The sequence below is a fragment of the Euleptes europaea genome, chromosome 4 (genome assembly GCF_029931775.1).
Source record: "Euleptes europaea isolate rEulEur1 chromosome 4, rEulEur1.hap1, whole genome shotgun sequence".
In the NCBI taxonomy this organism is placed as follows: Eukaryota; Metazoa; Chordata; class Lepidosauria; order Squamata; family Sphaerodactylidae; genus Euleptes; species Euleptes europaea.
In genome coordinates, this window is record NC_079315.1 from 17,982,066 (window position 1) to 17,994,190 (window position 12,125).

General features: G+C 42.2%; 1 protein-coding gene across 1 annotated transcript in view; it reads left to right on the forward strand.

The window, feature by feature from the left end:
• Positions 1–12,125, forward strand: part of PAX5 (paired box 5) — a 262,914-nt gene that overhangs the window by 72,678 nt on the left and 178,111 nt on the right. Inside the window, exon 6 of the mRNA XM_056848096.1 lies at positions 356–531. Within this exon, the coding sequence (XP_056704074.1) occupies positions 356–531 (176 nt within the window). The remainder of the gene's footprint in view (positions 1–355; positions 532–12,125) is intronic.

Sequence of the window (12,125 nt, forward strand, 5' to 3'; positions counted from 1 at the left end):
ATGCAGGATCCAAGCCTATATTTACTATTCTGTAGTATGGGATTACTCCAGGAGGCAATTTTTTTAAATATTTTTGTCATATGCTATGGATACCTTTACATTTAATTAAATGCTATCAGTTATTCAACAGCTGTATGATCTTCTTGTAGCGTTTCCCCTGTGCCTCTTCTGGGATAAATTTACCTTATTATAAAATATACAGTTAAATATATCAAAGGTCATAATGAAATTAAAGAAAATACACAACTAAATTTTATAACTTCTGTTAAAAATGTATAGAAATTACATGTAAAAAAAAGTGATTGCCATTATAACAGCTATGTATCTGTATCTGTATTTGTTCCCTCTTGGAAAGGTATTCAGGAGTCTCCAGTACCAAACGGCCATTCTCTCCCGGGTAGAGATTTCCTTCGGAAACAAATGCGGGGAGATCTTTTCACCCAGCAACAGTTAGAAGTGTTGGATCGAGTCTTTGAAAGACAACATTATTCTGACATCTTCACAACGACTGAGCCCATCAAACCAGAGCAGGTAATTTTTAAGCAGGTTTTTCTTCTTCACGTTGTCCCCAGTACCTACATTTTGATCAGCGATTCATCAAACAGTGTTTGACATCAGCCATTTGATACCCAACATTTGACATTTGTCACAGTATTTGAAATCCGATTTCAGCATTTTATAATCTTATTTGATACTCAGTATTAGTAGCACTATACATCATGTTCAGTATTAGTAATACTATACATAATATTCAACATTTGCTATTCACTGGTTGAAAACTGATACTTTGTATTTGATATTCTCTTTTTTGAAACCCACACACAGTGATATATAGAAGCTTTTGAGGGTTGCCAGCTCCGGGTTGGGATTTACCTGGAGATTTTGGGGATGGAGCCTGAGGAAGGTGAGGCTTGGAGAGGGGAGGGACTTCAATGCCACAGACTCCAATGGTCAAAACGGCCATTTTCTCCAGGGGAACTGATCTCTATCCCCTGGAGATCAGTTGTAACAGCAGGAGATCTCCAGCCTCCAATTGGAGGTTGGCAACCCTACTTTGAGATGATGTTGAAAATGAGAAGAAGACAGTGCAAGAACAGAAGAAGGGCTAGGGATTCTGGAAAACAAGGATTTAAAAACTCAAGTATGAAGGGGATATAAATCAGAGGAAAACACATAATTTTATTCTCACGTGTTCATGCTGAAGAGAAATCCAGCAGAGTTACAGAGTCTGTGCAATCAGATACTGATTTCTGTCTCTCGCATCTAGTTAATCAGTCAACATCTCTGCAAGGGCCAAAAATAAAACAATAAAAAAAAACCTCCACTTAGGAGATGTTGCAGCCTGAAGTGAATACATCCAAATGTCAAGCAGATTTTTCATTTTTGAGGTAAACTGGAGCATTTCCTAAACCATTTATTTTATTTTGGGTTCACTCTTCTTTCTTCAGTTTAACAAGGTACAATTGTATTTTTATGAATCTATTTCCAAGCCTCTTTTCTACAAGTTGGAGTTGGCAGTCAGACAGCCATGAAAGCATTTGATAGGCCTCAGATGATGTGTTTCTTTATACTAAAGTTGTTCTAATAAAACCAGACTTTGCTTTTAACACTACTGCTGGTCTATGAAAATCTTCCAATAATATTTTACACAGGGTTACATTTGTTAATCTACCTGCAATTAGGGTTGCCATCCTCCAGGTGGTGGCTGGAGATCTTCTGGGATTACAACTGATGTCCAGGCGACAGAGATCAGTTCACCTGGAGAAAATGGTCATTTTGGAAGGTGAATTCTGTGAGATTATATCCTTTTGAAGTCCCTCCCCTCCCCAAACCACACCCTCCTCTGGCTCTACCCCCAAAATCTTCAGATATTTCCCAGGTATCCTCAGGTATTTCCCATCCAAGACCTGGCAACCCTAACTTGCAATATCAAGTAAGGATTTTTTTAATCAATCACTGTCACGAACACCACCGATAAAATGTAGTATCACCTTAACACACAATGATCCCAGTTCAGATAAAGTTATACTTATATTCAAGTAGTATGTTTCCAACCAGCCTGCCCCACTCTCTCTGAATTGGGGCCGGTGCTTTTATCGAGAGCCAATCAGACCACATGTTCATCTGCAGAAGAGAGATGAGTTTTTAACTGTTTTAGTGCCTTTCATGGCAAAAGAATGCCCTGTGGTGTACCTTAAAGAGCTTCTAAACTCTGGGATTGCAGCTGATTTTTACATTCATTTTCTGTCGCTCAAAGGCAGCATCTCTTAATGATACATCTGTATTTGGCTGCCTTTTCTGCTTCTGCTTTCCTTCCCTGCTTCCGTCGCCTCCCAGTATTTACCCAGACAGAGGAGGAGAGAGGGAACAGGAGTTTTCACATACCATACCTAATTCTACCACACCTAATTTTACTTCTGCTTTTGTGCTGTCTAGCAAGACAGAATAGAGTGTTTTGTTTTTTTTAAACTCCTCAAATTAGGCATGCCATTGATTTCTACTAAAAAATCTTTCCAAAAACAGTGGTCAGGGAGTTTCAGTGATATTCAGTCTCATTACATGCCTATGCACATTTACCAGAATTTGTCCCATTGGTAGGTTTGCCAACCTCCAGGAACTAGCTGGAGATCTCTTGCTGTTTCAACTGATCTCCAGCCGATAGAGATCAGTTCCCCTGGAGAAAATGGCCACTTTGGCAATTGGACTCTATGGCATAGAATTCCTTCCCCAAACCCCGCCCTCCTCAGGCTCTGCCCCCAAAACCTCCCACCAGTGGTGAAGAGGGACCTGGTAACCCTACTCATTGGGGTTAATGGGGCTTACTCCCATACAAAAAGTGTGTAAGATGTCAGCCTTGAACATACCAAACTACCTTGTCCAAATCAGGCTGTTTGGTCAATCCAGCCCAGCACTGTCTGCTTTGATTTAAGGGTCTCAAATACAGCTGGTTACCAGCACTGCTGTTGGATACTATTTTACCTGGAGATGTTAGTATCTGAACTTGAGAGGCATCCACAGGACTTCTGCAGGCTACGTTTTGGCCCTTCTTCTTATCTGAAAAACCTGTACCTGAAAAGATGGACTTTACACTATGAACTCTTGTTACTTAAAATTTCTGAGCTTTTAAGGTGCCGCTGAACTTCTTGTTCTAGGAAAACCTATAAGTCTTTTTTGCTTTTTGTAATAAATTATTTTGGGCAGAAATTCTACTGTTCCTTTTTATAGCAAATGCATAGGGTCAATTTGAAAACTATATCACATGTACCTTTTACAAACAAAGCTGCAAATGTGAAGAAGGTATGAATTGTCCAAAATGTCTTCGTGTTCTGCGAAAATAATTTTCTTTACCTGAAAATGTGCATACTGAATTGTATTTGACTTATTGTAAAAATGTTGCATTTGCTGGGGGAAAATGGTCAGGAAGTTACAAAATTAACCACACCTTAAAAGTTAAAGTAAGATTTAGATGAGAGCGCAAATCACAAGAACTCAATTTAGTTCATTAAGATGATGTGCCCCTTTGTTAAGACATTAGGAATTATTGTTTGAAGTGATATTGTGGTGGAACTGGATTTTACAGATGGCTAGTAGAATGCAAAAATTGGCTACCAAGCCTACCCACAACTTGTAGACCAGATTATCATGGTTCTACTGTACCACAACGTTGCATTTTGGGCTTTTGGGTATGCTTAATTGATTCTAGTGAATGGTGTAGCGGACAAAACAGACATCCTGCCTACGACTACCAAGGCTTTTGCCCACTGCACCAACACCAAATGCCAAGGCCAGGCCCTGGATGGGAAGAAAAAGCTGCTCGTCAGAAGCAGCTACCAAAGCAACTCAGTCAGAGGGTCAAGCAGAGGGAGAGACTATGTGAATGAATACTTGCCTGGGTTTTGGGTTCTTTGCTCTGTGAATACACTGATTTACCTTTTGGTTCAACTTCCAGCCTGACTGTGTTTGTCAGAATAGGAATTTCTGGCCTTTTATGCACGGGTTCTTTCTGTCGCCGTCAAGTCACGGGTATTTCAGGGCGTTGTTTTCATTATGCATGTATTTCCCGACCTTTAGAAGTTGTCTCGCTCTCCCTTGCATTTCCCCCGCATTTTGCGGATGCCCTTTCCTTCCCAAGTTTAATGTCTGCCTTGATCCCAAATCGAAAGCTGGTCCTGTGCATACTTGTCAATGTGGGGTTTTCTCCTCACACCCATTCTTGCTTCTCCCTCCCACTTGTCTTTCCCCCTCATCCAACCCCTCTCCTCAAAGCTGGAATACTATGAGGCTGCCTATTGTTCAGTTTCACAGCGCCTGTTGGTCAGTTTCAGACCTCAGCCTGATCGAACAGGGTTTTTTTTTTGTTTGCAACTAGCAAGAATAATGAAATAATCACAAACGACTTATGAGGCTGCTTATTTGGTCAGCTCCACAGCAAGTGTCGGTCAGTTTCAGACCCCCTGTGCAGAGTGATTTGAGAATTCGACTGTAAATACTGTGCATCAATAGAGCATCCTATCCAACAGAAACAACCCTTGTATAAAAGGCCTCTGTTTGCCTGTTATCATGGCAAATTGCTTCATGGAATAGCGATGCACTTAAATGGATACCGCGTTTTATTTTGGTTCTATTCATTTGACTCTCAGCTCTACCTCTGGGCAGTGTTTGCTAGCTCTGGATAGGGACATTCCTGGAGATTTGGGGGCAGAGCCTGGGGATGGCAGAGTTTGGGGAAAGGAGGGAGCTCGGCAAAAATGGGATGCTATAGAGTCCAGCATGCAAAGCCACCACATTCTCCAGGGGAACTGATCTCTGTGGTCTGGACACCAGTCATAATTCCAGGAGAACTCCAGGCCTCCTCTGAAGTTGGCAACCCAACTCTGGGTATATGTATTCCTCTCATTCTCTCCAGTGGCTGTGACCCTGGGCAGGGTGAGTGGGCTTGCTAGATCTGTGCCTTCCAAAAAATTAGTAGCCCCATTTGCTAACTAGCTTCCTATATTTCACAATCTAACCAAATTGGTGAGATGTTATTTGATGTAAAAACAGAAGCCATGACTTAGCCACAATGCCTCTTAAATGGGACATATTTAAACTTTTACCTGGAGTGGTGGACTCTGATCTGGAGAACCAGGTTTGATTCCCCACTCCTCCGCATGAGCGACGGAGGCTTATCTGATGAACTGGATTTGTTTCCTCACTCCTACACACAAAGCCAGCTGGGTGACCTTGGGCAAGTCACAGCTCTGTTAGAGATCTCTCAGCCCTACCTACCTCACAGGGTGTCTGTTGTGGGGAGGGGAAGGGAAGGTGGTAGAGAAAATCGGCATATAAAAACCAACTCTTCTTCTTCTTCTTCTTCTTCTTCTTCTTCTTCTTCTTCTTCTTCTTCTTCTTCTTCTTCTTCTTCTTCTTCTTCTTCTTCTTCTTCTGCCTGCCATTCCAATTAGTAGATTTTAATAGGGCTCACTTATAACCCAGACTGATTATTTTGCCACTATATATACATATATTAACACATTTTTTAAAGGAACATATATTTGTGAAGTTATTGGTGTGCTTGGAGATCAAAGGGAGAGTAAGGGAAGAGAGGAGCATGATACTTGTCTAGATGTACTGGGAGTAAGCTGAGTTTCAGCGGTGTTGTCAGTGCCTTGGGGGTCTCTATGTGGGTCCTATGCTTATGGGCATAAGCTGTGCCCATTATCTTCTGCCATTCTATGGGTCCCATTACCATGGCAGGTGCCTCATAAGAACATAAGAAAAGCCATGCTGGATCAAACCAAGGCCCATCATGTCCAGCAGTCTGTTCACACAGTGGCCAACCAGGTGCCTCTAGGAAGCCCACAAACAAGACGACTGCAGCAGCACCATCCTGCCTGTGTTCCACAGGACCTAATGTATTCAGCATGCTCCTCTGATCCAGGAGACAATAGGTATGCATCATGACTAGTATCCATTTTGACTAGTAGCCATGAATGCCCCTCTCCTCCATGAACATGTCCACTCCCCTCTTAAAGCCTTCCAAGTTGGCAGCCATTACCACATCCTGGGGCAGGGAGTTCCAGAGGCTAATCTTTGTTGCTCTGGTGGAGAAGTGGTCTTGTGTGTGTTCAGCTACCTGGTATGGCATGCCACTGTTTGGCACCAGTGCTGGGAGTTGGCTACTGGTGTATTAGATGAAGTTGTTGAATTAAACAGGTGTTTTCGACAGCAGCTCTAGAAATGGGAAGGCACAGGTTATGAAGTTCATAGGGAGAACCACTACATGGGAAAAGGGGAGGGGAAATATTCTGCATGGTTTATTGACTGCTGGGGTTTGCCTTGAATCTGCATTTCATAAATTTGCACAGAAGCAGTAAACATTCATCAAGCAGTAAACATTCATAGAGCAGGAGTCACTGGGGGAATAGGGGCGGGAGGGAGTTTTGACTTTCCTGCATTGTGCAGAGGGTTGGTTTAGATGACCCTTGAGGTTTTCCGCTCTAGGTTTCTATGTTTGTATCCTGCAATTTACTTCAGATTTAGAGGCCAAGAGAATATTTGGCTGTCAAACTACATTTTTTTTTGTAAATTTACAAAACAGTAAAGAGTGAAATGCTTTTATGAACCATTAGGTGGAGTTGACTCTACAGTGATATTGATAGCAATTTGGTGAGACACAGCAGAAGTCCTGATCGCGAGAGTTTTAACAACAATAATAAAAAGTTCACAGAATTCTCATCGGTTGTTCTTTTAGCTTGACAACCCCAGTGTGTTGGAACTAACCTAAGAAGAAACAAGTTGGGAAAATGCACTTTTGGAATTATTTTTAGCTATTGTAAAGGGTTTAAATGGAACACAGAAATAAGAAACCCAGGAACCTGGCAGAGATTAAATGGAACTGTGCAAACATGTAGAACAAAATGTGTAGCTCTTTATTCTCTATGTAAGAAATGTGTTGTTTCTTATTTGCCGGTTTATTTTTATCTATTTACTTTTCTTCATTTATACCCTGCCTTTCTCTACACCGGGGGCCCAAAGCAGCTTTTCTCATTCTCCTCTCTATTTTTTTATCCTTGCAACAAACCTGTAGAGTAGGATAAACTGTGTGTGACTGACCCAGGGTCACCCTCACCCAGCAAGCTTCCATGGCAGAGTGAACACATGAAGCTGCCTTGTACTGAATCAGACCCTTGGTACATGAAGGTCAGTATTGTCTACTCAGACCAGCAGCGGCTCTCCAGGGTCTCAGGCAGAGGTCTTTCACATCACCTACTTCCCTAGTCCCTTTAACTGGAGATGCCAGGGATTGAACCTGGGACCTTCTGTACACCAAGCAGAGGCTCTATCACTGAGCCACAGCCCCTCCCCTAATTTGGGAGTGGGGTAACTTGGCAGTAATCTTTAATTTGGCACCTTGCAATTATCACATTTAAAATCACATCTTGCTAAAACATACCAGTCAGCAACGTTTTGTTGGGTTACTGGAATATGCACAAAATAAGTTTAGGAAGAACTTTTGGAAAAATAACTCTCAAGCGCGCTAATGAATTGTCCCATAGTAAATAAGAGACCACATGACTATGCCTTGATATGGTCTGTGGCAGTGATAATGGCTTGGGAGCCATATGGGACTCTTTGACATGCCACCAATGGCTCTCCTGAGCACTGTTCCCTATGGTATCTGCCCCATGTTCCAGGAAAGTCTCTTTTGAAGTGAGAATAATTTCATCATTACTATATGGGCCCAAGATAAAACTGTTTTATTTTTAAAAATGCAACACAACCTAAACAATGGGAAGGGATTAACACAAGTCCTGGTGATGAAGGAGGGAGATAGTCAAAGGACTGTACTCCTTTTCATTTGTTCTGATTTTGACGTTCCTAATTCATGTACCAGGAGAATGTACTATATGCTACACTCTCAACTTGGGTGGCTGCCCTTTTTTTTTTTGTTAACAGGGCAATGTGTGTATTTTTTGGTACGCGTGATCAGAAACTCTTTAAAAAGTCAAGTTTTAGAATGGGTGTAGCAAATAGGTGAAAAATACATGCATCGCCCTATTCACACAAAATGGCGGTCACACATGGTGGTAGAAAGTGCCGTCAAGTCACAACGGACTTATGGCGATCCTTTGGGTTTTCAAGGCAAGAGACATTCAGCAGTGGTTTGCCATTGCATGCCTCCATTTCATGACCCTGGTATTCCTTGGAGGTCTCCCATCCAAATACTAGCCAGGGTTGACCCTTCTTAGCTTCTGAGATTGAGATCAGGCTAGCCTGGGCTATCCAGGTCAGGCCGCAATCACATAAATCACAATAGCACCAGAATCTAAGTGTCTGAAAAAGGCTGCTGGGTGAGTAGAGTAGGATGATTTATAGGATTGCCAGCTCCACTTTGGGAAATGCTTGGAGATTTTAGGGGTGGAGCCCGAGGACGGCGGGGTTTGGGGAGGGGAGGTATGGGGTATAATGCCATAGAGTCCACCTTCCAAAGTGGCCATTTTCTCCAGGTGAACTGATCTCTGTCGTCTGGAGATCTGTTGTAGTCCCAGGAGATATGCAGCCACTACCTGGAGGTTGGCAAGCATACTGATTTACCTTTGCCAAAAGTTCAGATCTTTAGAAAGAAATTAAAAGAAAGAAGGAAGAGGCATGGATGGATGTGGGAAGAGATAAAGGATACTGATAATAGATTCACTTCTGGTGAACAGAGGAGTGTAAGGAGAGATGAAGTATGTGAAACAGAGCTTATCTACACATTGCATATATCTTTCAGAAGCAGCTTGGTAATGGTAATGGCTTGTTGCTAGATGTTATGGTGATGTCCACGCCACCACATAGAGATTCCCCCTTCCAGTTTCCTCATGCAATAAACTGTGTGTGAGACTACCAAATAGTCAGGGGTGGTGAGATGGAGATTAGGGTCTTTTATGCATGGGTTTGCTATTGATGTGATGCTTATCATGGGATATTATCATGGATAATATCGGTGCATAGCAAATAATTATTATGTCCACAATCTACTTCACAATTTGTGCATCATATTTTATCAAGGACTCATGCCATTTCTGTGTCCCTTTGGTTCAGAAAAAAACTATCAAAAAAGAAATGCATTTCATTTTAGAGAAATCAAGACGTTTTCAATAGGAACTGATAAGGACCGACCTCCCTTCTTTTGATTGCTTTTAGCAATGAATATTTCAGGCTGTGTTAATATTTAGAAGCCATATTGTGGAACGATGACATCAAATTCAGGTATGCATAACTTGATCAATATAGGGTGAGCTAGGAACAGAAACAGGTTTCCATATGGTTCAGGTCTGCATGGACAACAGGATGCTAGATTGGGAAGGACACAACTAGTCTCTGATACGGGGTGGTGTGTATGTAGTGCAGGTAATCAATGTTGGAATGGAAGGTGGTCATTTTTCTTTTGGTAGGACAGGTTGCAAATAAGGAAATGTATGAGAAATAGGTAGGGTTGCCAGGTCCCTCTTTGACACCAGCTGTGTGTGTGTGTGTGTAAAGTGCCGTCAAGTCGCAGCCGACTTATGGCGACCCTTTTGGGGTTTTCATGGCAAGAGACTAACAGAGGTGGTTTGCCGGTGCCTTCCTCTGCACAGCAACCCTGATATTCCTTGGTGGTCTCCCATCCAAATACTAACCAGGGCTGACCCTGCTTAGCTTCTGAGATCTGATGAGATCAGGCTAGCCTGGGCCATCCAGGTCAGGGCCTTGACACCAGCTAGGGTTGCCAAATTCCAGGTATTAGCTGGAGATCTCCCGCTATTACATCTGATCTCCAGCTGATAGAAATCAGTTCACCTGAAGAAAATGGCTGCTTGGGCAATTGGACTCTATGGCATTGAAGTCCCTCCCCTCCCCCAAACCCCGCCCTCCTCAGGCTCCACCCCAAAATCTCCCACCGGTGGCAAAGAGGGTCCTGATTTAAGGGCACCATTGGACACTTTTGTCTTTTATTTAATAATTTTAGAGGGCTCTTTTAATGGTTTTAAGATGGTTTTTATCTTATTTTAACGTATTGTGTGTTCACTTGGTTTGTTAGCCGCCCTGAGCCCAGCCTTGGCCAGGGCGGGCGGGCTAGAAATGCGATAAAATAAAATAAATAAGGTAAGTAAGAAGGCAGAAGATAACATGCAATCTTAATGTCTTCATAGGTTTCCCAACCTCCAGGTAATAGCTGGAGATCTCCTGCTATTACAACTGACCTCCAGACGATAGAGATCAGTTCACCTGGAGAAAATGGCTGCTTTGGCAATTGGACTCTATGGCAATGAAGTCCCTCCCCTCCCCAAACCCTGCCCTCCTCAGGCTCTGCCCCCAAACTCTTCCGCCGGTAGCGAAGAGGGATCTGGCAACCCTACCACCGGCGGGAGATTTTTGGGGCGGAGCATGAGAAGGGTGGGGTTTGGGGAGGAGAGGGACTTCAGTGCCATAGGCCATTTATGCAGGGTCAATTTTGATGCTCGCTCAAAGCTCTTTTTTAAAATGCAACCTTTAAAATGCCTATTCACAGTCCCGATGCAAAAGGAGAAATTCCACCCCCACACTCGCCTGCTCCTTTGTTCCTTCCATTAGCAACCGCTGTTTGCATAGCTAAAGCGCGGCTGTGATTTTGCATACTTCCTTGAGGGGATTCTTCAGAGCGGGGGTGGAGCAAACACAAAAGGTCGTGTTAAAGGGGCTCTTAAGAAATGCGAAGCAGGCATGCACCGGCTTCACAGTCACTTCCTGAATGACGGTTCAGCATGAAAAACTAAAAAAAATGTGGGGCACTTCAGCCTGGAACGCGCTGCTAATTACCAAGCAGAAAGCGGCCAAAGCGGCCATGTTCTCCAGGGGAACTGATCCCTATCAACTGGAGATCAGTTGTAATAGCAGGAGATCTCCAGCTATTACCTGGTGGTTTGCAACCCTACAAATAGGGCAAGGATTTTTTATGCTGGAGAAGTTACAAATGATGTCAAACAACTAAGTATTGAAATGCTGGTGTTGTTTTCCTATGAGTACTGGATTGGTTTGAAATGCCTCTTGAGTATTAGATATTTGTTCTTTGACCATATATAGTATCAGTACAACTTCATTTATCTTAGTGCTCTGGAGTAGGGCTGAAAATTTATTCCTCAAAACTCTTCTGGGGTGACAACAGATATACACAAGGTATTTCATACCAGTATTTAACTTGCAACAATATTTGGTTTCAGTGTTTGATTTCATTGTTATGTCTGACTAACGATGTTTGATAAATAGCCTTTAAATTTGACAGCATATGTTAATTGACAGCTTGTGAGGTTGCTTATTTAACATCCGCAAAATCAAAACATTCAAAAGTCATCCACCAGTCTAAGCCCCTTTGATTACGAATTAAAATTTCATGTTAAAAATTCAGTTCAAATTCAAAATTTCAGAATTTGAACAAGGATGTCCAACATGTAAAGAAGCACATACAAAGAATTGTGAGTCAAGAAACCACTTTGTACCAGATTATTGTGATTACTTGTCCTTGACTTAGCGGTCGAGGTATCACTATGGTTTTCACAATATTGTCGAAGGCTTTCACGGTCAGAGTTCATTGGTTCTTGTAGGTTATCCGGGCTGTGTGACTGTGGTCTTGGTATTTTCTTTCCTGACGTTTCGCCAGCAGCTGTGGCAGGCATCTTCAGAGGAGTAACACTGAAGGACAGTGTCTCTCAGTGTTAAGTGTGTAGGAAGAGTAATATCTAATCAGAAAGGGGTTGGGTTTGAGCTGAATCATTGTCCTGCAAAAAGTATCAAAGGTAATGTGCTAATCATTGTCCTGTAAGTATCAAGATAATGTGCTAATGAGGGTGTGGTATGTTAATATGGAACTATGGTTTTCATCCAATGATTTGTGAATGCACAAATGTAAATGGAAATAATAATGTAAGATGCAATCTTTTTTTATATGTTTAACCTTAATTTTGCCTCAAAACTGAGGAATGGTATTAGATGAAAGAACAAACATAATCTCACAAGGATTTTTTTTTTACTTTAAAGCAGTTTAATCATTATTATAGTTGTATCTCCTTCAAGTGAAATTACCTTTCAGCGTATCAGTAGTTATATTGGGGGAGGGGGAGAGGAACGACTTCTAAATCCCGCGC